This window comes from Cavia porcellus, unplaced genomic scaffold (assembly GCF_034190915.1).
Source record: "Cavia porcellus strain 051 isolate PalLab524CR breed Dunkin Hartley unplaced genomic scaffold, mCavPor4.1 scaffold_6, whole genome shotgun sequence".
Taxonomy (NCBI): Eukaryota; Metazoa; Chordata; class Mammalia; order Rodentia; family Caviidae; genus Cavia; species Cavia porcellus.
Window position 1 is genome coordinate 92,722,204 of NW_026947489.1, and position 25,780 is coordinate 92,747,983.

Sequence of the window (25,780 nt, forward strand, 5' to 3'; positions counted from 1 at the left end):
TGCTCCATTTCCACCACAACAACTCGCTCATAAACAGCCGGCTGCCGGCAGTGCGGCGCAGACATGTGCTCGAGGGGGTGGGGCACGTGGCCCTGCCGAGCAAGTGGGGACCGGCTGGTGGCTTTGCTGCGCCTCCCCTCCCAGCACGGGGCCGCCTCGCTACAGGAAATTCCTAGTGCTCCGCCGCTGCAGCCTCCAAACATGTTTTTGGGGGTGATTTTTCAGGAAGCCTGGAATCCAAGGGCCGTGTGCAAACAGAGATCAGCCTGAGACCAACCTGGCTCGCCCGGTCCCCAGCTCCCTGTGCACCTAGGGCCGAGGGCTGAGAGCAGATCAGAAGCTCAGTCTCACCCCAGACTTCCTCCCAAACCATGCGGTCAGAGAACCAGTCAGGTCCTCACCACAAACAGAACTCACTGAGAGAATGGTTCTCAGGCTCAGCAGTGGGGTTAACCCTGCCAGGGATGCAGGTGCCCAGGGCCCTTTCCTAGGACAGAGTCAGATTCCAGAGCAGAACCCTTGCTCGTGGTGCATCTGCTGTTCTGTGAACCACAGATGGCAGAGCCAGGAACATCCCTGAGAATGTGGCTGAGGATCTGGGAATGAATCTGCCTCCTCCTTCCTTGGTTCCATCTCAGATTTTAACCAAAAAGCTAGGTGTGGTGGCACAGGCCTGTCATTTCAGCACTCCTGGAGGAGGCTGAGGCAGGAGGATTGTCTCTAGTTCAAGACCAGCCTGCACTGCATTGTGATATCCTGTCTCAAAACAAAACAGAAAGTTCAGCCAGAGAGCACCACCAGATTTAGTTTAACTCAGAATACTAAAAAGCAGGCAGGGTCCCAGGAATGAGGGCAGACAGTGGCACAAGAGTAGTGGGATCAGAAGTCCTCGGGGTCCAAGGAACAGGGGAAGAAAGAGAAGGCCAAGCCGCCCTGCTCTTGCCCACTGTCTTCCTGTCCTGCATCTCCTCTTCGAATAACTGATTGTGATTTAAATTGTTTGAGACTGGAGGTGAAAATTGGTCCCTTCCCTTGGGAACCCCAAGCTAACTACAGCCTTAGGCTCTTGACACCCTGGGTGCAACCAGAAGAATAAAGCACACGCGTGTGCACACACACACACAAACGTACACACACAAAGGGACACTGCAGATCTCAGAGGCAGCCTGGGCAGGGAGAGCCAGCAAAAGCAGTGAGGCCACTTCACAGATAATGGGCAGGAAAAGTGTTTCAATGGAACAGGGTGGGGACTGCTGGCCCACTCTAGCTTCCTGAGACCCAGAAACCCGGCCGGAAGAGGCAGAGAGGGTCCCTAAGGCAAATCCCAGCGGCTCCTGGGAATGAAATCGGAGCCTGGAAAGTGAGTGGAGAATGGGGGACACACAGCACACCCACACAGTGTCTTGCACAGGCGGGGCCACACCCAGCCCTCTTCTCTGCCTTTGTCTTCCTCACAGAGTTTCCCAGGCCCCGAGCTCCCCAGTGTCTCAGTGCAACCCGCCAACGCCTGGCTTCTTCCTGCTTCTCATTGTCTTTCTTTTTATTCATTCATTTATTTTTTTTCTTTAGTTTTTTCTTTGGTTTTTGGAGACAGGGTCTCTTTATATAGTTCAGGGTGGCCTTGAACTCATCAGGTAGCCCATGCTGGCCTCGAATTTACAGCAATCCTCCTGCCTCAGCCTCTGCTAAGGGCTGAGACTACAGATATGCACCATCATATCATGCTCATCTTATTTTTTCTTTCTTTTTTATTTTATTTTTATTTTTGAGCCAGTCTTGCTATGTAATCTAGGCTGGCTGTCAACTAGTTACAGTACACAGCCCAGGCTCAAATTCAAGATCTTTCTGCTTCAGCCTCCAGAGTGCTGGAATTACAAGCGGACACCACCACACCTGGCTTCCCTGCTTCATTTTCTGAGAAACACAGTCCTTTCTTCTGCTTCTCTGCAAGGCTTCCTCTCCGTGCCCGAGAGTGCTGAGTCTCAGGCACAGCCAGCCCTGCAGGCTGGGCTGCAGTGACCTACATTGGCTGTCTCCGAGGCTCTGGACGCGGGGGCTGAGATTTCAGGACAGCACTTGGGAATCTGGCGCGGGACCACAGACGATGACGTCAGATGCGCAGGCTGCAGGAGTGGTTCAGAGCGACAGGGGGCGCCACGGGACTGAGTTCTCACTTTGTCAAGGGGTAGCGTCGGAGATTCTCCTCCTCCAATGCAAATCCATTGCTGCTCTGTGAGCCCTTGGCCTGGAGCCAGAGCCCCTGAAAGGCTTGGTCTCTGCCTTCATGAGATGCCAGCGACTCCCCGTTCTTACTGAACCTACTCGATGTGACAGTGGGCTGGAAAGATTTCCTTGCTCTTATTTTTGTTTGACTTTATTTATTTATTTATTTATTGGAGGCAGGGTCTCATACTGTAGCTCAGAGAGGCTTAAACCTTACAGGGATCCTCCTGCCTCAGCCTACGCAGTGCTGGATTACAGTCCTGACCATGATTTCCTTGGTGTTGATGTAGACTGGATAGATGAGTTTAAAATGCAGCTGATTTATGTCAGGGAAATGGAAGCTGAGTTGAGGTCAGATATACAAAAACTCTGCTTACCCCTGGGCTTAACTGTATAAAGACGGGGTACTTGTTTAGACCCAAAGCTCTGAGAAGGCTCCAGAAGGCGCCCTGGGGCTGAATCATTGTTTTACAACACTCCCCATCCCCACCCCCCACCTCAGGACCCTGGCCACAGAGTCCTTCCAGGTCCAGCGATGAGAAAGCAGTTCTGCTGTAGGTACTGGCCCTCCCGCCCACTGCAGGACACAATGCCCAGGATACCGCTGCTGCTGCCAGAGCGTGCATGTTTTGTTCTGGCAAGGAAATCTGTAGATGGTGGTGACAGCACACAGCAGGCGGGCTTTGTGCTCAACAGGGAGAGAGAGAGGGGGGAAGCGGGCAGGACTGATGGTTGGTCGTCCTGTCCAAAGGGCTTCCCCTCGGCCAAACCCCACCCTGGAGCCCGGAGCGTCCGCAGCCTGGCACCCGGCCAGCAGACAGCATTCCTCAGGACCCGCGCGGGCTGGGGTGGGGACGCGGAGGAAGTTGCAGAGCAGGAAATGACCACAGTGCACTTGGGTGCAAGGGAGCTTGGGGACCTAGCGCCCACGTCCATCCGTCCTTTTTGGAGACGGAGACTAAGGCTGGCTTGCGACAAGCCTGCAAAGGGCCTGAAGCTGCACAGCAGGGTGATCCCCGGGTCACCTCTCTGCGCAGGGTCACCCCGATGTCCCTAATGTCCTCTGCAAGCTCCTTAGCTCGCCTGTGCCCGCCCACCCCTCGAGTTGTGGTTGGGTATGGGCGCCCCCGCGTGGCGGAGATCTGGAACTGCAGCCGCGCAGGGCGCAGCCCCACAAGACTTCCCTGGCCTGTGCGCCCGGCCCCGCCCAAGGCTGGGCCTCTGGAAATAGCACCTGGTCATGCGAGCGCTGACAGGTGCTGATGACGGGGCAACAAGTATCCCGGCCAGAGTCCGCAGCCTTCTGGCCCTATCGCCTGTGACCTGTTTCCCCTCGAAAGCAGGAGCCCCGAGACACCTCTCATGGCACGCTGCTCCTCCCAGGTCTCTGGTAGTGTGTTTCTTCGGCCATGGGCGCCCAGCCCTGAAGTTCTCAAGGCATCTGCTTATGCACGATCCCTGTGATCTTGGAAGGTCAAATGGGCCCACAATAAATCTGATTTTAAATTTACTCTTCAAGTGTTGGGCATGGTGGTACAGGCCTCAAATCTCAGCATCTGAGAGGCAGAGGCAGGAGGATCACTGTGAGTTCAAGGCCAGCCTGAATTGCATAGTGAGATTCTGTCTTTAAAAAAAAAATACTCTTCCCACTCCATACTACTTAGGCACCTTCCAAGCCCCCAATTCCCTATCCAGGCCAACTCCACATCCCATGTCGGGTGAATATGCACAGAGCCTAGATCAAACTTTTTCCCAAGGAAACTGGCTCCCTCTTGGCTTAATGTGACCTATGCTGCAACGTTTCCCGGCTGACTCACTCATTCAGTGCACCAAGGCCTCCCACTAATTTTGCTATCCCCACAGGACTTCCTGGGGCTTTTCCCGACCAGGACAAATGTTCCCAATCCACAAAAGGCAGGAACCATGTTTCCTTTCTTTATCTGGAGACAGAGTCTCGCTTTGTCGTTCAGGCCAGTGATGAACTCATTATGTAGCCCAGGCTGGCCTCGAACTCACAGCGATCTTTCTGCCTCGGCCTCTGGAATGCTAGGATCCAGAATGGTGAGCCTGTGCCACCACACCGTCTGGCCTTTGACTTGACTTTAAATTGCTTAGGTGGGGCTTCTAATTTGCCATCCTCCTGCCTCAGCTTCATGGAGGGCTGGGATGAGGGGTGCGGGCCACTACGTATGGCACTGTCTTGTCTTCCAATGCTGAGTTCTTAAAGTTATAAACAGGGGAACTGGCAGCTATGAAACCACTTCGAGGGCCGGGGATATTGCTCAGCGGCATAAGCGCCTGCCTGGCAACTGCAAGGTCCTGAGTTCAATTCCTAGTAGCAAACAAACAAAACAAAACATTTCTTGTTAAGCAGAAGCAGCGATTCTGTTCTATTGCCCTCAAGCCCTCAACCCCGTCCCGCCACTCCCCGCTGTAGTGCCACCACATGCCTGAAGGGGGCGATCGCCTCCAGGCGCCAGCCAGCGGCTCCCACCCCACCCCGGGCGCTGGGGAGGAGCTGCAGGTCGAGGTCACGTGGCGGGCTGGGGCGCTCGCGGGGGTTGACGGGATGCGGAGGCCGGGCCACGTGGAGAGGCGGGGCCCGCTGCAGGTTTTGGCGCGCGGCAGCGGTGGCGGGGGCGCCCAGTGCGGGGCTGGTGAGAAGCGAAGGAAGGGGCCCCGGCCACCCTGTTCGGACGCGGGCTGGGCCGATGCCAGCCTGGAGTCCGGCCTGCATTTACCTCTCCTGAGCCTCAGGAAGCCGCCCCAGGAACCCCCATCCTGGGACGCAGCCAGCACGGCCTCCGCCTTGCTACTCAGTTGTGCCCTGGCAGGAAGGACCTCCAGGAGGCCTATTTCCACTTTTTGAAAAGTACCTATTATTCTTGAGACAGCCCCGTTGTGCAGCACAGGCTGGCTTCAAACACCCTGGCATCCTCCTGCCTCGGAGTCCCCAGAGCTAGAATTACATGCTTACACTCTTGCACCTTGCTTGTGTTTTTGGTTGTTTGACCTAGAAAAATCACAATCCAGGCAAGTAAAAGGGCCCGCTCTCATTCTCCGCTTTTTCCACACTGTGCATATGCCTTCCAGAGACTGGATGGAGGTTGCAGACATGAGAATTTCGCCATTCTGTGTAAAATTAGGAGCCGGGTGTGGTTATTGTACTCAGGCTGAAGCAGGAGTATCTGAAACAAAGACCAAGAGGGATGGTGAAACACCTGACCTTTTTTTTTCTCCTTCCCTACAACAGGGTCTGCGGTGTAGTTCAGGCTGGCCTTGAACTCACTAGCCCAGGCTGGCCTCGAACTTGCAGGGATCCTCCTGCCTCAGCCTCCTGAGTGAGTGCTGTGATTGCAGATATGGGCCACCACGCCTGGCTGGAAGGGTTGGGTTTCATTCTATTTTGCCAGAAGGCAAAAACGATGGGTTACTACCCAATTAGGGGTAAATGAGAACTATTTAGGGACTTGGTTTATGACCACTAAACATGATTTCTGAGGCTCTGTGTCGGATGTATTGAGACCTCTGTGTGTGTGTGTGTGTGTGTTTTTCCTGTGTTTGTTTTTTGATACAGCATCTCACTGTGTGGTGCAGATGGCCTTAAACTCTGTAGGCCAGGCTGCCTTCAAACTTGCAGTGATCCTGCTGCCTTAGCCTCCTGACTGTTGGGGTTGTGTGTGCCACCATGCCAGGCTTTAAGAATTATTAAATAGTTGAAAATTTAAAACGACTTCATATACGATAGTTAAGATAGTTGTACCACTAATCCTCCTTAGTTCATTGAAAAGTTTGTGCCAGTATTGGGCAATTACATCCCTATATTTTGTATTCTGAGGAACTAAGGTTTTTTTTGTTTTTGTTTTTTTTTCATAGCAGGAATTGAACTCAGGACCTTGTGCTTGCCAGGCAGGAGATGTGCCACTGAGCTATATCCACAGCCGCTGAGTAACTGATTTAAAGATAATAATATGCAATATATTAACTGTTGTTACTCTCCCATTATCTTGATTTGAAATTTTTATTTCTTTTAAATAAAAGTAAGGACTGGGCATATAGCTCAGTGGCACAAGTGCCTGCCTGGCAAGTACAAAGTTGTGAGTTCAATTTCTGGTACCAAAATAAGTAAATATTTGATTTAATTTTAAAAATAAAGCCAGGCATGGTGGCACATGCCTATAATCCCAGCACTCCGGAGGATAGTTGCAAGTTCAAGACCAGCCTGGGCAATAAAGTGAGCTGAAGACCAGCCAAAAACTGCAGTGAGACCCTGTCTCAAAAAAAAAAAAAAAAAAAAAAACCCTGAAAAATTTAAACCAGGCTCGGTGGCACGTGCCTGTAATCTCAGAACTCACTGGGAGGCTGAGGCAGGAGGAGCACCAGGAGTTTACAGCCAGTCTGGGCTATATAGTGAATTCCAGGCCAGCCCAAACTATACAGGGAAACTCTATTTCAAAAACAACAATGAAGTCTTAATGATGTGCAAATTAAATGAAATATAAATTGCATATAATAAAGTTATAGTGTCCCATGGTCATGTTTGTGTTCTTTACTGAGACTGCTTATTTTCTTTTGCTTTTTGGGGTGCAGGGGCTCAAACTCTTGGCCTTTTTGGTTGGTGGGAGAGCTCCACTGTTAACTCCCTGGGGCTGCTTTTGCACCACAAAGGTGGAACTAAGGGGTACAAAAAATATCCCAGGACCTTCCAATCCCTATCACCCTGTGGTCCTTTAAGAACAGTAGGCTGGGGCTGGGGATTTAGCTCAGGGGCATAAGCACCTGCCTTGCAAGCAGGTGGTCGTGAGTTCAATCCCTGGTACCGATAAAAATGAAAAACAAAACAAACAAACAAAAAAAAAAAAGAACAGTAGGCTGGGAGCTGGGGATTTGGCTGGGGCTGGAGATTTAGCTCAGTGGCATAAGCGCCTGCCTGGCAAACACAAGGTCATGAGTTTGATCCCTGGTACTCAAAAAAAAAAAATAAAGTTAGGCAGGGCTGGAAGCCTCCCTGCTCAGTGGCTGGCACTGGCCTGGTGTGCATGGCGCCCTGGCTTGTGTGTCAACACACTCCCAAACTGTTTTTCAGGCCCAGGTGCGAAGCCCAGGGTGGGGCCTGAAGATTTGCATATCCAATTTGCATATGCAACCAGTTTCCTGATGATGCTAATGATGCTGGTTGGGGACCACACTTGGTGTAAAGGGGAAGAAAACCCCTTGAGACATGGTCATTGTATTGCTACTTTCCCTGCTTAGAAAGCTTGACCACAAACTCTTCCCTCTCCTGCAGCTTCCCTCTGGTAAATCCTGCCAGTTAACAAGAATGAGTAAGGTGGTGGTCATACTTCTGTAATTCCATCACTTTGGGAGGCTGAGGCAGGAAAACTGCAAGTTCTAGGTCAGTTTGGGTAATTTAGTGATTTAGTGATAGCCTGTCTTTAAAATGAAAAATATGGCAGGTGTGTGGCACACACCTGTAATTCTAGCACTTGGGAGGCTGAGGCAGGAGGATCATTGCCAGTTCAAGGTCATCTGGGCTACACAGTGAGTTCAAGGGCAGCCTGAACTACACAGTAAAACTCTATCTCAAAAATCTTTAAAAAAATTTTAAAAGGGAAGCAGGGCATGGTGGTGCAGGCCTGTAATCCTAGCACTTGGGAGGCTGAGGCAGGAGGATCTCTACAAATTCAAGACCAGCCTAGGCTACAAAGTGAGCTCAGGACTGGCTTGAACTGTATAGTGAGACCCTGTCTCAAAATAAATAAGTAAATAAATTTTAAAAATTATGGGGCTGGGGATTTAGCTCAGTGGCATAAGCGCCTGCCTTGCAAGCAGGCAGTCGTGAGTTCGATCCCTGGTATCGATAAAAAAAAGACAAAAAAAAAAATTAGCGGGCTGGAGATTTAGCTCAACAGCTTAAGTGTGCACCTGGTAAGCTCGAGATTATGATTTTGATCCCTGGTACCAAAAAACTAAAATAAAAAAGGGCTGGAGATGTAGCTTCCGTGTGAAAATCTTGGGTTCAATCCCCAGTACTGAAGCAAAATAATAATAAGGTACATTATCTAGCAACTATATATATATATATATATATATATATATATATATATATATTGGTACTGGGGATCAAATTCACAACCTTATGCTTAACAAGCAGGCGCTTACACCACTGAGCTAAATCCTCAGCCCCTACAACAATAAATATATTAACAAACATTATTAGGTGCCACATAACTATAATACACACCATATATGGACTATCTCATTTAGTTATTTAGGGCTTCTGAAACAGACATACTATGCTGTCCAGATTGGCCTTAAACTCACTCTGGAGTCTAGGCCAGCCTCAAACTCATACTGGTCCTCCTGCCTCAGCCTCCCAAGTTCTGGAATTGCTGGCCTGCACCACCACATCTGGCTCAAAGGCCTCCGCCCTTACCTGCCAGCTCTCACCACACTGCAGTCTGACCCCCAGCACACCCTCACTGTGGTACTCTCTCGCCTCGCACCTGCACACCAGCCTCCACACTGACTTCCTGCTTTTCTCACAGAGACAGAAACACTGGCCTTGGCTTCAGCACAAACCCGATCATTCCCTGCTTTGCTGGAAAGAGATCCGTGGTGGCTCACCAGGCTGACAAGTTGTACCTTCCTTTGTCTGGAGTAATGGGAAATATTGTATGACCTCTCAGCCTTCAAGACCTCCTCATGATAAGCTCAATTCCTTGTAATGGGTCCTTTCGTCTTCTTTTCTTTCTCCTTCTTTTCTTCCTCTTTTTGTCTCTTTGAGACAGGGTCTCACTATATCATTCAGACTGGCATTGAACAATGTAGCCCAGCCTTGAATTCACAGTGACCCTCCTGCCTCAGCCTTTTGCGTACTGGGATTACAGGGGTGTACCACCACACCTTGCCATGTTCTTTCTTGTTTCTTGACATTTTTCATCCTCTAGGTTTCCTTCTTTGTTGTATTAATATTATATGACTGCTAGGCATGGTGGTACAAACCTGTAATCCCAGCACTTGGGAGGCCAAGGCAGGAGACTGAGGCAAAAGGACTGCTTTGAGTTTAAAGCCGGACTAAACTACATAGCAAGCCCTTGTCTCAAAAAAAACAAAAAGGAAAAGAAAAGAGGGGAGCAGGAACAGCTAAGTCAGAGAGTAAGACATACTGGGGGGGGGTTGGGGATTTAGCTCAGCGGCATAAGCACCTGCCTTGGAAGCAGACGGTCGTAAGTTCGATCCCCGGTACTGATAAAAAATGAAAAAGACAAAAAAAAAAAAAAAAAAAAAAAAGACATACTGGGGACAGAAAGGAAAGCCGTAGGTCATGATGATGATTTTACCTTCGCTCCAAGTGAAGGCGTGTGAGGGCTTGGGTCAAAAAAACCTGCGTTTAGCAGCCTTATCCAGCTGTTGAGAGCAGACTGAGGTGGGGAAAACAAATGTTGAAAGCAAGAGACCAATTATGTGGTTACTTTGATAAAAAAAAAAAAAAAGTAGATTAAACCAAGGTGGAAATTAAGGAGTTGTTGAGAGATTGTAGTATTTGGGATCCATATTTTGAAGGGCAATAGGATTTGCTAATTTATCAGATATGGGGTGACAGAAAAAGAGAGGAAGGAGGATTTTTTTTTTCAGTACTAACCACAGGATTCTATGCTTGCCGCTGAGCTAGATCCCCAGACCAGAAGACACATTGGGATGAATGGAATTGAGGAGTTTTATTTTATTTTTGATGTCCTGGTTTGGATCACTAACTTTATTTTAGATGGAGGGTCAAAGTGTTGCCAGGCGTGGTGGCTCAAGCATCATCTCGGTATGTGGAGGCTGAGGCAGGATTACCCTGAATTGGAGGCCAGCCCGGGCTACAAAGAAGTTCAAGGGTACCTTGTGAGAACTTGTGTTCCCAAAAAGAAAAGAAGTCTATGAGATGTCCAGCTGGTTGTATACTGGACTCTAAGGAAGGGGATGAGTTCAAAAAGATATAGCTGGGGAGTCTCCTCTGTACAGAGGTGTAAAGTCTTCACATTGGGCAAGATGGCTTCTGCCCTCCACCCTGTGGGGTCTGTCTGGCAGAAGAGGTTGCAGGGGGAGGCAGGGCTGGGCTCTCCTGACCTCTTACACTCACACCCGCAGAGTTACTCTCAAGGACTTGTGCTTTGGACTCACAAACCAGATAGTTTATTTTTATTTTACTTTAAGCTGTTTTAAAAAATCGTTTTCATGTTTAAATTTATTTACTTGCTTTTATTTTCTACTTTAAAGAAAAAAACCGAAATTTCAAAGCACGATAGTAAGGGGGCAACAATGATATATATGAGTATTATCTCCAAATCAGTGACTCAAAAGTACACCTGCATTTAACCCTTCTAACAATACTTACACAAACCTTTCTCTTCAAAGAGCTCCGAGAAATCAGTAGTGTTACTAAATCAGGATTTTAATTAGAGGTTTTCGAATTAGGTGAGAGAATCTTAAGTCTTCTCCATTTCTCTATAGTTTTTTAAGGCGCACCTCGGATTAAAAAAAAAAAAAGTAAAACAACCAATTAAAACTTAAAACTGGTTTTCCACGAGGAACTCTGTGAGCACTTGATGGCTAGAATTCATTGGAAATCTACACCCACACATACACACAGGCAAGCAAAATGAGTCTAGGGAGGCCAGGTATGGTGGCACGGTGAAACCCAGCAATGGGGAGGCTGAAGAAGGATCGCTGAGAGTTCAGGGGCCAGTCGGGGTTGTGTTAGTTCGAGACCACCTTGGACAACACATTGAGACCTTGACTCCAAGAAAGGAAAAAAAAGAGACGGGATAACTAGCAAGGAGGGTTCTAAGAGTCCTCGAAGGTCGAGCCCCTGCAGAGGCCCCAGCCTTCTCCCCAGCGCGGCCCGCAGGCCTGCAGGTGGCCTGCGGAGGGAATGAGGGCAACTGGCAGCCAAGTGCAGAGGGCGCGGTGGCCTCAGCTTCCCAGGCGGCAGACCTCAGGGACTGTCCTGCCTCTGCCCCAAAGGTCGCCGCGGGGTTGCTGGTCTGCATCCTTGGGGACAAAGGCCCGATTCTCTCCCGGGGCGGGTGGGCGGCCGGGCAGCGCAGGGCGCCGGTCCGCACCCCGCCCAGGATGCCCACGAGGCCTTGCATCCCTGTGGCCAAGGAGGCGCGGGGCCCTCCTTGCGCCCGGGGCGCCCGCGGAGAACAAGGCGCTTGCAGGACGTCGCCAGCCCCGACTGAGCCCGCGCTAGGCCCCTCGAGGCACCGGCCACCCCGTCGCGCGGCCTCGCCCCCAGCACCCGCCCGCGACCGCAGCCCCTCTCACAATAGCACGGCCCCTCCCTCCGCCCGCCTCCCGCGCCCGCCCGGCTTCCCCGCGCATGCGCCCTGAGGCCCGCGGCGGCGGCGGCGGCGACCAGCGGCTCCGTTTTTTTAAAGGGAAACGCGGAGGCGCCGGGGGAGACTGTGGGGGAGGGGCGGGCGCGGCGGAGACCCCCGGGGCGGCGGCAGACCCCCCTTCTGGCACAGACGGACGTTTCTTTCTGCCCCTCAGCGGGCGCGCGGGGAACATGGAGGCGCGGGGCGGCTGAGGCGGGCGCCAGCGGGGCGGGCGGCGGGGCGCGGGGTGGCGGAGCGCCGGGCGGAGGGCTAGGCGGGCCCAGCCGGGCCGCGGCGGGCTCGGGGATGCGCGCGGGGGCGGCGGGGCGCGGGCGGCGGCGGCGGCGGGGCGCCCCGGGGCCGGCGGCGGGGCTCGGGCTCGGCCGCGGCCCGGTGTCTCCGCGCGCCGAAGGGAGGGCGCCGGGGCCCCGCGGCGGGAGCGGCGGCGGCGGCGGCGGCGGCGCGCGCGGAGCCCGGCGGCCGCGCGGCTGAGGGCGCCCGGCGCGCTCCCCTCCCCCTCCCTCGCCGTCGCCCGCGGCCCGCGCTCGCCCCCTCCCCACCCCTCCCCCGCCTCGGTCCCCGCCGCGGTCTCGGACCACTAGGACCATGCGATCGGCCGTGTTCAAGGCGGCCGCGGCGCCCGGCGGCGGCAACCCGGAGCAGCGCCTGGACCTGGAGCGGGCGGCGGCGCTGGGCGGGCCCGAGGACGAGCCCGGGGCGGCCGAAGCCCACTTCCTGCCGCGGCACCGCAAGCTCAAGGAACCGGGGCCACCGCCCGCCGCCGCCTCAGCCCAGGCCCGCGGCGCGGTGCTCCCGGCCGGTGCGGCGCCCGGGCAGCCTGAGGAGAACTGGGGCGGATCGGCGCCGCTACCCTGTCCGCCGCCCGCCACCAAGCAGGCCGGCATCGGCGGGGAGCCGGCCGCGGCGGGCGCGGGCTGCAGCCCTCGGCCCAAGTACCAGGCGGTGCTGCCACTGCAGACCGGCTCGCTCGTGGCCGCCGCCAAGGAGCCGGCGCCCTGGGCCGGGGACAAGGGCGGGGCGGCCCCGCCGGCGGCCACCGCGTCGGACCCGACGGGGCCCCCTCTGCTGCCGCTGCCTGGGCCACCGCCCCTCGCGCCCAGCGCCGCGGCCGGGACCCTGGCGGCCGGCGAGGCCCGATGGAAGGGGGTGCGGAAGAGCCCTCTCGGGGGTGGCGGCGGCTCGGGGGTCTCCAGTCAGGCCGCCTGCCTCAAGCAGATCCTGCTGCTGCAATTGGACCTCATCGAGCAGCAGCAACAGCAGCTGCAAGCCAAGGAGAAGGAGATCGAGGAGCTCAAGTCCGAGCGGGACACGGTACGCGAGGGGTTAAGCGGCGTGCGGGCCGCGGGCACAGTGCGCATGCTCCGGGAGAGGCCGCCGGGGTCCCCGCGGTTAGGGCTGGGGGCGGCCACCCGCGCTGGAGCGGTGCCTTGGTGCTGGGTCCTCGGCAGCTGGGTCACAGACCTGCTGGATCCGAGGGAAGGGTTAAAGGGCAGCAGTAGGGTTGGGGTGGAAGGGGGCACGTCGGGCGCTCAAAGGGTTAATTTAAAATGACAGCCCCAGACTTGTGGGAAAGACGTTTAGAGTTGGGGACAGAGCTGATCTGTGAGGTGTTAGAAAGGAAGGGGTGTCTTGCAGATGGCGGAGCGCGTGGAAGGGGTTAAATAAAGCACTCAGGCGTTGGAAGCTCACTCGGAGGGGAGGGGCAGGGCAGGTAGCTGTTGCCGCCGGGCTGCAGCATCTGCGAGACCAGGAGGGGGTGGGTCTAGGCTTCGGAAAGGGCTGCGGGGAGAGGCGTTTTTCTGTGGAGTCTTGTGTCGCCTCTCATAATATTGTTACAGAATTAGCGGCTTTGATTCTGGAGTTTGAAATAGGGATCTGGATTCTAAACACGACCCACTGGACAGGTTCCTTGTGTAAGAATGGTGTTGGAAACTGGAAGGCAGCAGGGGAAACTAAGCTTGTTCGGTGCATCCAGTGACACCCCCTGCTGTGCCAGAGCCTCAGAGTGGTCGGGCGGTCCTGTGTGATTTCTTTGTACTTCCGAGGAGCGTGACTATCCTGGTTCGTTCCTACTGCCGCAGAAGTTCAGGGCACCCTGCACTAGACATGCTGCTCGGGGAGCTGGGTAGTGGGGTGTTGGGTGCTGGCCACCTTTCAGCCGCCTAAAAATAAACATGGTTTCTACAATTGTTATGTTGGGGCTGCAGCAACATCTCTCTCTTTTTTTTTCTCGGGCTCTCTGGCTCTGGCGTTGTGTGGTTTTGTGCGCCAAAGGCTGAGCCAGGGACCAGAGAGAGCTATTCATTTTGTTTGCCTTCCAAATGAGTCGCATCAAGCATCCCTCTTATTGGAGAATGCTTTCTGCAAGGTGGAGTGGGCGGGGGCGGCTCTTGTTAAAACTCCCCATGGTGTTGATTTGTGGAAGTTACTCAACATGGAGGTGGCAAGGCCCAGCCTCTATACCGCAGTCTAGGGGTGCGATGCTACCATAATTGCAACACACCATCTCCTTGCACGGGGAGGGGGCGGGAAGAGGAGGGCCCGCAAAGAGGAGGGCCCGCAGGGAGACGGATCCAGGAAATGTCACCCACAACCCGTGGTTAAGTAATGCCAGGGCTGCGAATCAAAACAGATAGGACAAGATGGGATGGGATCCAGGCGGAGAGAAGGGGCTTTCCCTGCAGATGCTGAAGGTGCCACTGAACCCCTGCGCAGGCTTCCCCGGGCAGGGGAAGTGGGGTGAGGTAAGGATAGAAACGGTTTGGAGTTGGCAGTCAGGGCCTCTGTTGTGTATTGCGGTCTAAGCATCGCCGAAGCCCTGCTTTTATTCCCGTGGTGGTTTGGCCTTCCCGGAATCTATGCAGTGGATGTAAGGAAAGCAGCCTTGATAGCTCTGTCTGGCACACAAAATCCTTAGAGTTGGGGGGTGTGAGGAGCATGCTTGATACCTTTTCTCAAAACAGGAGTTGATGGAAGGTTCTAATGCAGGAGGCTTTCATTTTGGCTGAGTATGTAATCTTCTTTAATTAGAGTGAAAAGCATTGGTTTTAAGGAATACTCAGGCAAACACAATGCAGTGTGGGCCCATCAGGTCCACTCAGTCTTTGCTCTGGAGTATCTGGCTTTCAGAGTCCTCTTGGGCCCATACAAACACCACTTTGAAGTAGTGCTGTCCTCACTAGGGCCACTGTATGAGCTTGTAATTCCCTCTCAGAGCACTGTTTGAGTGTCACCACTGTATATAGTTTGGGAGTGGAAGTCAAGGGTAGAATTTGGACAAGAGACCATAGCATTAAAAGACATGCTTTGGCCCTTGCCAGCGGGGAGGATCTGCTTTCCCAAAGAGAACTGCAAATCCCCTTAGCCTTGTCCCATCCTGTCGTGGTCAGCCCCTGCAGTTAAACCCTGTACCTTGTCTTCCCTGTTGTGCTTCAGGAAGGCTGTCCAGATGATTGAAATCAGCTAGATAGGTCTGGGGGTAGACAGCGACCAGTGGCACTTGCCCAGACAGTTCAGAGCCCTGAGCTTGATTCCTGGCATGAGGGGGGAAAAAGAATAGAATTGTAAGTGTCCGCAGAAAGACACTGGAGGCTGTGCTGTCCCGAGGAGGGCTAGATGGCCATATTTAACTTTTTTTGTGTTAAGTCTGCATTCTGCCACTCTTTCTTCTAGCTCCTTGCTCGGATTGAACGTATGGAAAGACGGATGCAGCTGGTAAAGAAGGATAACGAGAAAGAAAGGCACAAGCTGTTTCAGGGCTATGAGACTGAAGAGAGAGAGGAAACAGAGCTCTCTGAGAAAATTAAACTGGAGTGTCAGCCAGAGCTCTCGGAGACGTCCCAGCCTCTGGCTCCCAAGCCTTTCTCGTGTGGGCGGAGTGGAAAGGGACACAAAAGGTGTGCCAATAACATAACATGGTTGTGCTGTGTGGACATGAGGAGGACCCCTGTTACCACGCACCAGGGGTAGGGGATTGGGATTGACAGATTGGTTTTGTAGTAGCCACACCCTGCCGTTGTCTGTGCTGAGAAACTCTTAAAACATCCGCAAGAGCCTCCAGTCTATGTCAGTGCACAGGGCAGAGTGTGCTAGAAAGGGCGGGCAAGGGATGCAAAGCCATGGTTTTCTTCATGCAGTAGAGCAGCTCACGTTAGGCACTGGAGGACAGGAGGGCAGCCTGTAACTGCCTTGGCCACGAGCAAAGGAGGCTGGAGGGAGAAGTAAAATTTTTGAAGACGCAAAGTTCAGTGCACTAAAATAGGCAGGTACAGGACCCGGGTAAAAGCTGCTGCTCACGATTCTGTAGCGTTAAAGGCTGTTCTGAGTTGGTACCTGGTATTTGAGGAGACGAGAGTGAGCCAGCAGGCAGCCAGGATATACTAGGGGTTATAATTAACATGCTACAGGGTGAGAGTAAGAGGGGCTGGTTTCTGGTTTTCGGGGATGAAGTGGGTGTCACGGAGTAGTGGTACCTCAAAGTTCATAGATGACTTTGAATTAGAAGCAGTCTTAATCCAGTTGGTAACAGGATATTATTACAGAGAATTAAGCACTTAATAGTTGTTTACTCCTGGGTGAGGTGGCACATGCTTGTCCACTCTGGAGGGCTGAGGCAGGAGGATCACAAGTTCAACCCAAACTGTCTCAAAAAGCATTCTCGAAAGGGCTGGATACGTAGCTCAGTGCCAGGGCTGTGGTTTCAATCCCTTGGCCACAGTTTACTAAGGGCCTGTCCTGTGTGCTGTAAGTGCGGGCTGGTCCTGCTTGTGGCTTCCAAGTGAGCATCACGTAATAGGTCCCTTGAATAGGTCCCTTGAATACTGGTTCCAACTAGGAATCTGGCCCCAGAGTGTATTCAGGTCGGATTTTACTCATGAGTCAATTTTATAACATTTTCTTCCCGTCTGATAGGAAAACCCCATTTGGAAGTACAGAAAGAAAGACTCCTGTTAAAAAGCTGGCTCCTGAATTTTCAAAAGTCAAAACAAAAACTCCTAAGCACTCTCCCGTTAAAGAGGAACCCTGTGGTTCCTTATCTGAAACTGTTTGTAGACGTGAATTGAGGAGCCAAGAAACCCCAGAAAAGCCCCGGTCTTCCGTGGACACCCCACCGAGACTCTCCACTCCCCAGAAGGGATCCAGCGCCAATCCCAAGGAGAAAGCCTTCTCCAGCGAGACCGAAGACCTGCCGTACCTTTCCACCACAGAAATGTATTTGTGTCGTTGGCACCAGCCTCCCCCGTCGCCGTTACCATTACGGGAACCCTCTCCAAAGAAGGAGGAGACTGTAGCAAGTAAGGCCTAGCGAACACTTGCTCTTATACCCTAGTGGTGGAGGTCAAGCTAACGAGTGTGCAGATGCCGTTGGCATTTTTTAAAAAGTGCAATCGATAAAGCAGAGTTCTGTCAAGAACGAGTAAGTTAACAGCCAGAGACAGACACTGCAGGCATTGCAAATAGATGGAATCCCAGCCAAGTGTGCTCAGTGCATTTGCCTGCTTACAACCTGGGAGATGTGTTTGCCAGTAAGTTGCTCGTCACCAGAGCACCAGACTTGGGGGTGTGTTCTCCGGCAACTTGCATGCCCTCTGAAAGAAGGGGTTCTGTGCTGGGAGACGCATAGAACTTCCCCTGTGCCATGCACGACTGTTCCTGCGATTGATACTGCGTGAGACCGGGGAGGGTGGTCTTTGGGGCTCTCAGGGGCCACTGGTCATATTGGGGTGGGCATCCAGCTCGGGGTGGGGTGTTTCACCTGGGCCTCTGCTCTTCCACTATATAAGCACTCATCTGTATCTCTGTGTCCCGGTCTGGGGGCAGGGGAATCTGCCAAAGGCCAACAGTCTTACTCTCCGCCTCTGCTTCACAAAGGCTCTAAAATGTGAAGAGTTGACTTGGATTTTGCAGTAGCCCATTTGTTGTTCATATATTTAAATAAAATGGTCTACAAACTATTTTTCAAACAAGAAGGACTATCTTGGGATATCTGAGCTGCTTGGGGAGGGCGCGGGGTATGGGACATTGGTCTTCATTCCTTTTTTTGTTTGTTCGTTTGTTTTTCTGTATGGCTCCCACACCGAGGTACTCCTTTCCCTACTCCATCAGCCAGTAACTGGACTGTGCCTGCAGTGGCATCCTGTTAGTGTGTGATAGTCACTCTGGGTGCTGGGGGTGGTGGCGGGAAGCCTTCTTGGATAGAGCCTCAGGCCAGCTTGCTTTGGCCCAGCAGGGACAGGATGGTAATCCATTCCAGTGAGGCAAACCTCCAGGCTTTGTTTGGTTGTGCTGGTGACAACGCTGAGCGGGGAAGACAGATGAGTTGTCAACAGCCACTAGGCCTCTCCTGAGTCCAGGACTAGTGCAGGGTCCTGAGCTAGGTGCCGATTTTTCTTTCCCGTTGGTTCAGTCAGTTGAACAGGTTCGTTCTGAAGGGCTAAAACCCCCCTGCAGCCATGGCCATGCTGGGTAACAGCCTGAGAGCGACCCATGAAGTGCCTCTCATCCGGGACGGGGAATGGCTCGGTCCCCAGCCCTTATATGTGACTGGCTCTTTGTGGAAACCCTGGTCAGGCAAATTGCCAGACCCTTCTGAGGTGAAGGGCAAGAGACTTGAGGCGTCCCGATGCCACGTGAGGGTCTGAGCTACTCCTGTCCTGTGGCACCTTGCTCTTGAAGGCCCCTCTCCAGAGGCAGGCAGTGGCTTTTTCTAGGGAAGCCCCAGTGTTTGTGCGTGTTGTTCAGGCCTGACCAGCGAGGCGTAGTTTGTGTGGAGGGAGGAGGGGCCGTTGAAGAAGACCACGTGTGTAAGTGCTGAGAACACTGATCTTTTATTTGAAAAATAGGGTCAACTTTTACTCACCTGCCATGTTCTGAGTTTTAAGGTTTGATACCCTTGGCCATCAACTGTTGCAGGGAAACCACCCTAAATAATGAAGAAAAGAAGTCGTCTCAGTGTAAAAAAAAAGTGGTGGGCTTATTTTTCTTTTCTTTTGTCTGTCGTTCCCTTTTCCCCTCCCCCAGAGAGAAATTCTCAAAAAGAACAACTCAAAAAACCAAAATGGCTTCCTACTGAGAACTTCAGTGACGACCCTTTTCTCCACTTTGGGTATGGGCTTTTTTTCTTTTTACACTGAGATGATTCTTCTCTCCTGCATTATTTAGGATGTCTGATGCCATCAAGTGTTGCAGGAGAAACTTCAGTCTTGGCTGGTGAGTAGAATAGGATTCGTGCTGGCTGGGCCCGGGTGGGAGTTTTGGGGGGACGGTGGACGGTGGGGAGCCTCGGCCCCCCACCTGTTGGATGCGGGAGAGTGACAGCCCGTGGCCTCGGATCAATTCTGCTCCCCCTAGACCACAATGACGACCATCTCAGTTGTTTTTCAGGAACTGCAGTAGCGTCGGTGATAGGAATGGGCAGGTATTGGCTTAGGGTGTTGTGTGGCCCCGAGTTGGGCAGACTGCAATGCGGTTTAGGTTCTTGGTACCATAGCAAGGACATTGAACTCGGCTTCAGGCGAGGCCTTAGCGTGGATTCCTATCAATCACTTGGTAACTTTGTCGTCCTGGGGAGCGACCTCTTGTCCTAGGGAGAGCTGGAGGGTTGTGTGATTTTTGAATTTAAGGGTGGTTCCACCCCTCCTCTCTTTCTTTTTCTTTCTTTTTTTCTTTTAGTTCCTTCTTGGAGGGACCACTCAGTAGAACCTCTAAGGGACCCAAATCCTTCAGATCTTTTGGAGGTAAGAATCCCAGAGCTGTCAATGGAAGGGAGTGAGAAGTTGGAGAGAATATGGGGATGTCCAGGCCAGGTGTGGGGTACACCCTTACAATCCAGGCTACTTGGCAGCAGGATTGCCTGAGTCTAGGCGTTCGAGACCAACTTGAGCAATATAGAAAAACTGTCTCAAAAAAGATGGGGTGTATCTTGATTGTGTCAAAGTGCTATGTGTGGATGGATTAAATAGTACTTTATAAGCCCAGGAAGGAATTTGAGGGATTATCTAGTCCAGTTTCTTCATTTAATCTGAAATATGATTAAAAAGTAATGGGGAAGCCAAGTGTGGTAACACACATTTATGATCTCAGCACTCAGGAGGCTGAGCAAGAGGAATACTACAAGTTTGGGGCCAGTCTGGACTACAAACTGAGTTCAAGGCCAGCCTGAACTTCATAGTGAGACTCTATCTCAAAAACAAACACCCACATTTATTACAGTAAAAGGCACATGTCCACTAATCTCCCTTAAAATATTTCTCCTCTCCTGAAACACACTTGTCCCATCATTCTTTCCACTTTCTGCAATAGTCCTGAAAGTCCTCTTTCCTTCTTTCTTTCTTTTTTTTTTTTTGTCTTTTTCGTTTTTATTGGTACCAGGGATTGAACTCACGACTGCCTGCTTACAAGGCAGGCGCTTATGCCGCTGAGCTAAATCCCCAGCCCTGAAAGTCCTCTTTCATGAGTGTCTTCAGTTGGGCTGTTGTGACCACCTCAATGTCTCACGTAGACTTAAAATATTTACCTTTTATGGTCATTTTGAATTTGGGGAAGAGCCAGAAGTCATCTACTGCCAGATCTGGTAACCAAGTCGGAATTTTGTTGCTGTTGGGTTACAGGGGTGTGCCACCATACCTGGTTTAAATTGGGTGCTTTTATAAGCCTGCCTTTTGTTATTGAACGGCACTTGGCTCAATATTCACCATATTTTTGATCATATATTTTACATAAGCAAGTTGAGATCCAGAGTAATTAATTATCAAAAACAAGTAGCTGGGGCTGGGGATTCACCTCAGAGGCATGCCGCTTGCCCAGCAAGTGTAAAGTTGTGAGTTCAGTTACTGGCACTGACAAGTAAATAGAGTTCAAAACAAAGACTTCACGCTAAGTAGAAAATGTAGGCTGTACTACTCTTTGACAAAAATTTTGCGTGCTATGCTCATTTGACTTTAAAGTTTTAACATTTTTTTTGTCCTTTCCAGAACTAGGGAACAAACCCAGGGGTGCTCTACCTCTGAGCTACACCTCTGGCCCATATTTCCTTTGATTTTATTTATTTTTATTTTTCGAGACAGGATTTTGGTGTGTCTTTAGGCTGGCCTGAAACTCACCATGAACCCACAGCAATCCTTCTGCCTCAGCCTCTCAAGTGCTGGGATTACAGGCATGAACCACCACGAGGAGCATTACTTTTTATTTTGAGACAGGGTCTAAGTTGCCCAGACTGTTCTTGAATTTGTCTCTGCCTCACGACTTCCTGAGTAATGAGCCACCACACCTGGCTTTAAAATTTGATGTTTTGAACTTAGGTGTTTATAAAGTGTGGAGGTAGAAAAGGCTTCTGGCAATCTTGGGTGTTTCAGTTTGATGTGACTTTCAGCTTGGACAATTTTGGGAATGGTTTTGAAATTGGAGATGCTTAAAGGCTGCTGTGGTGTGAGAGGCGCCTGTGTTGCCTTGATTGCATTCCGAGGAGGTTCATGGGGTTCCCGCAGAGCTTGCAGACTCAGTTAAAACTTGAAAGTGAGCGGTGGAAGTTAGCATGTATCTGAAATGAGGTGATGAGCAGCTTCTCTTCCTGTTCCTCCACAGAACCTGGATGACAGTGTGTTTTCTAAGCGGCATGCAAAACTAGAGCTGGATGAGAAGAGAAGGAAGAGGTAAGGCCAGAGCAGTCCTTGCTGGACCTGAGCCCTGGATTCCCTGCATCCCTCTCAGGCTGTGGGGGGTCCCCGGGCCTCTTAAAGTCTTCTGTTACTGGTGTCGCAGCTGACTCCTTGGAAGTGGCAGTCATTGTAGGTAAACATGTTGGGCTGTTTTCCCCTCTGTGTACCCTTTCTCACTTGCTCTCTGGGCCACCAGCTTGTCACCTGCACTGCTAGAACTAATGAGCTCTGCTCACCATGAAGTCCACTCTCTTGACCCTACCAAGAGCTGTCTACAGGCCTCCTCCTAGATGCTGGGTTTGTGGGGCTTTTGTAGAGCAGATTTTGAGTATGAAGTAGCATTAGGCTTACTTGTTTTGTTTGTCTGGTTTTTTGCAGGTGGGATATTCAGAGGATCAGGGAACAAAGAATTTTACAGCGACTGCAGCTCAGAATGTATAAAAAGAAAGGAATTCAGGAATCGGAGCCTGAGGTTACCTCATTTTTCCCTGAGCCAGATGATGGTAAGTTTTGCTGTCTGAAAAAGCAGGTTTTTCAAAGAAGAAAAGGGGGTAGGCTCCTGGGTACTGCTTGCCGTGCATAAGCAGATTGCACTTTGGAGCTGCGACAGTTGTTAGACATACCTTGTATGTGGCACTAACACAGTCTCATTTTACTTTTTTCATAGTTGAAAGTTTGATGATTACCCCCTTCTTGCCTGTTGTAGCATTTGGACGACCATTACCAAAATTAACTCCACAGTAAGTGTGAAAGTAGGAAGTTTCCTCCCCTCTCCTCTCAGATGACCTGCATTTTACTTAGAATAGAACCAGGTGGGGTTCCAGGGTAATCATGATTGTTTGTTTGTTTGGTACTGGGACTGAACCTAGCAGCACTCTACCACTGAGCTATGTCTCCCACTCCTTTTATTATTTTTTTGAGACAGAGTCTCACTACATAATTCAGGTTGGCCTTGAACTCACAGCTGCCTCAGCTTCCTGAGTCCTAGGATCACAGACACATGCTCCCAATCATTTTTGTTTTGTATTTTGAGACAGAGTCTTGCTGAGTTGCCTAGGCTGACTTTGAATTTGGAATTCTCCTGCCTCAGCCTCCCAAGTATCTGGGATTACAAGCACGTGGCACCATGCCCAGCTTGCAATGATTCTTTGATAAAAGTGAAGGTACATGCACAACGGTTTCTACGGTGATAAGATGCCTAAGCCATGGATGAAGATGTGTTTTGAGTTGAGATAGATTACTCCATTACCTCAGTGGTACACTGACTATTGCTGTGGCTTTGAGGCCAAAAGGACACTCCAGAGTTGAGGAGTCAGGGCCAGAACGGGGAAGGGTGGTTTTCTTCAGGGTTAGTGTTGTGTATGCTGCGAATCTCTTCTAGCCACATGTGTTGATTTTCTCCTGTTTTCACCAGGAATTTTGAGCTGCCCTGGTTGGATGAGCGTAGCCGATGCAGGCTGGAGATCCAGAAGAAGCAAACCCCTCACCGGACGTGTAGGAAGTAGCTGTGCCGCAGGAACCCTCTGTCTTCAGATAGTTGTAGTGCGCCATTCCCTGAGAGTGGCAGAGACCCGTATGTGTGACCTGTGTGTTCACGTATGTCACCGTTCACTGACAGTGCCCTCCCATGCGCCTCGATTCGTTTCGTTCTCACAAAAACTCTTTCATTGGGCTAACTGTGAATTACGGAGGGGGTTGGGATGTCTTTTCCCTTTCGGGGATGTGAGCTCTCAAGCTAAATTTGTAGGCTGGCAGATTTGGAAGTTTCAGTGTGTGCTTCTATACATTGTCCTGAACCAAAGGGTGCAGGGGTGCTTGCTCTGCCCGAGACACAGGAGGACAAGCAAACCAGCACTCGGAGCTATGGTCACCTGGCCCTCTTCTCGCCCTGGTGTACCCTCCAGATAATTGGGGCATAGTGGTTTTTATCCTAGAATAAAGCAAAAAAGTCTCGCCATGAGCATTAGGACTGGTGAAGAATAACTAGCAAGTGGTGAACAAGTCCTCTTCTCAGAGCAGGATAAGAGATGCGCAAATGGTGAAAAGATAGCTGCCCAACACAGCCAGGTGGGGAAGGGCCAGGTGGGAAAGGTGTTGGTTATTTTCTTAGTTAATGAGTAACTGATGCTCTTCAGGGGGCTGCTCTGAAAATCAAATCTCTGGAAAGGAAAATGGGGTATTAGTTTCGGACTGTCTGCAGCCTTAAACAGAAGCAGTCATTTGGGGACCCCCTGCCGGACCCACGTGACTGTCCTTGTCACGTCCCTTCCCGAGTGTCCCTTGGTTGGGGTTCAGCTGGTAGCTGAGCCCTTGGTGGCAGGGTAGGGCAGTTGGGGGGTGGAGGTTGAAGAAACGCGGACCCCTTTGCCTGGCAAACATCTGCACCTTGGAACACACGGCTGGACCTGACGAGCTTCCCCACGCGCTTGGTAAACTAGATTGTACGTGCGTCGTCTTGGTCCCCCTCCCTCGCCCATTTTGTTTAAAAAAAGGAAGAAAAAAGTTCAGGACAGCACTCCCGGGCCACCCGGTTAACTATCTGGAAGGAAAATAGAGCCAAGACCTCGGGTCTTAACTACATAGGAATTGCCTTTCGTTAGTTTTCAGGACTATTGTGTGAAAACAAGTAGGGGTCTAATCTCCTAGGAGGTAGGGGCTTTTATCCTTGAAGAGAAGATGTCCCCAGATTCTTAGCACTTTTAGAGGAGAAGCCAAGGTATGTGGGGTGCGGGGCCGGCCCCTCGGTGGAGCGTGAGAGGGTGGTTTACCCTGGTGGGGAGAGAGAACCCTCAGGGGCCTCCACTGCTGAGGCTCATCTGTGCCCCCAGGTTCACTTGGAGAGGAACTGCTGCAGCGGTATGTGTGGTGTTCTCGGATGATCTTGCTGCTCTTATTTCTCCTTTGTGTGCATGTGTGCCTGCGCGCATGCGTGCGTGTACAAGTGTGCGTGAGTGTGGCTGTAGGTTTTCATTTGTAATTCCATCTGCTTAGGAGAGGGGACTGTCTGTAAAGGGACCTGCTGTAAACTTCACTGCAGCAAGGGTGTAGGGTGAAATAGGACTTTATTCCACTAGGGGCTCTCATCTCATACCTTAAGGACAAGATTTCTAGAGAAACTGGGCCAGGTTTTCTTTGTTCTCCATGATTTTAACGTGGCAAGCTGTTCTGTGTTCCTACCACTGACCTGCCTACCTTATGTTCCTTTATAATGTGCCCTGAATAGAAAACACCCCAATCAGTGTCTTTATGATCCTGCTCAGTTTCTTCTTGGTTTCAGCCTTTATCACGGTCCTAATTTTGGGTAAGAGTTAGCAAATTTAAGCTTCACATTTTTGCCCTACACAGGGGCCTCCTCAGACACTGAACTCTTATTTAGACTGCGAGAATCCATCAGGTGCTATCTGGCCAGACTTAAGTGGATTCTTTTCCTCTCTTCTCCTTCCCTTGAGGACGTCTTCTGTTATTGTCCCTCTTCAAGATCTGTTCTCCTTTGATTTGGGTGTGTTGAGGTTTACTGAGAAGGAGGTTGGAGCGAAGTTCCAAGAGTTGAAATCACAGTGTGTTAGAGCATGGGGGGAAAATCAGTCTAATTTTTCCTTACATGGGATAAAACGTGAAGTTCAATCTTCCACCGAAGGCCCTGCAGTTCTCCTAAAACATAGTTCTTTGTTTCTTTCTTTAACAAAGTTTAAGCTAGCGTTAATAAATTAAAGAGAAATTGCTTGTCTCCACTTCAGCTTTGTTTTATGCTCATTTCATATTGTTGTCTGTGTTGTAATTCATACTTTTGATACCATTTCTGATGTGTAAAATTGGTTGTCTTGTAAATATCTTATAAAGAGTTCAATTGTAAATAAACTATTGTGGCTGTTAACTTTTTGAACTGCTGCTTCAATTTATTAATCTGTTGGGGAAACATTAAATAATGCTGTCTAAATGCTTGAAAGATTGGAAGAAACTGACTTCAGTAGCAGAACAGTCATTTCTCCTTTGTACAAGGTGCATGTTTGTGTCTGAGTGCTGTGTCGCATCCCTCCGTCCAGATTGCTTCCTCACATATTGGCAGCGTTCAGCCTGGGATTGGAGGAGGTCTGATATGTGGTGTCATAAGTAGATAAAACCTCATAGTTGAAAAGACCTTTCCGGTTATCTGGTCTGACCCTGATCTGTGATTTCTCCTGCCCAATGTGTCCAGACATTAAGTCCAGCTTCTGCCTCAACTCGATGTCCTCCCTATTATTTTTTTTTCCTATTGATAAATGTTTGAAAATTCTTCATCCTTTACCAAATCAAATTTCCTGTCATTTGAACCCATTTGTTCCTGCTCTCCCCTTCCAGGGTAATGAACAAAAGATCAGTCCCTTCTTTTGCTCAGAGTTCTGACAGTTAAGGTGGCTGAGACAATATCCAAGGCTTCTCTTCATTTCCAGGTCTTGTAATTGTTCCTCAAAAGAAAGGATTCTGAAATTTCAGTTCCCTTTGGCTGACAGAACAGTGTATCCGTGTCCAGTC

The 25,780-nt window shown here is 50.9% G+C and overlaps 1 protein-coding gene across 3 annotated transcripts; it reads left to right on the forward strand.

Annotated features, from left to right (window-relative positions):
• Positions 1 to 12,094: 12,094 nt before the first annotated feature.
• Positions 12,095 to 25,142, forward strand: Msl1 (MSL complex subunit 1). 3 transcript variants are annotated; one of them, XM_005002419.4, is made up of 9 exons: positions 12,095 to 12,923; positions 15,285 to 15,508; positions 16,524 to 16,906; positions 18,774 to 18,821; positions 19,284 to 19,348; positions 21,195 to 21,262; positions 21,647 to 21,771; positions 21,936 to 22,008; positions 22,683 to 25,142. In XM_005002419.4, exons 1-9 carry the CDS (start codon positions 12,198 to 12,200, stop codon positions 22,771 to 22,773), a joined length of 1,803 nt encoding a protein of 600 aa, XP_005002476.2. In that variant the 5' UTR covers positions 12,095 to 12,197; the 3' UTR covers positions 22,774 to 25,142. The 3 variants fall into 3 exon arrangements, with proteins under 3 accessions (XP_005002476.2, XP_063107569.1, XP_063107570.1); XM_063251500.1 differs by lacking the exon at positions 12,095 to 12,923 and adding an exon at positions 14,156 to 14,356; XM_063251499.1 differs by lacking the exon at positions 18,774 to 18,821.
• Positions 25,143 to 25,780: the final 638 nt, after the last annotated feature.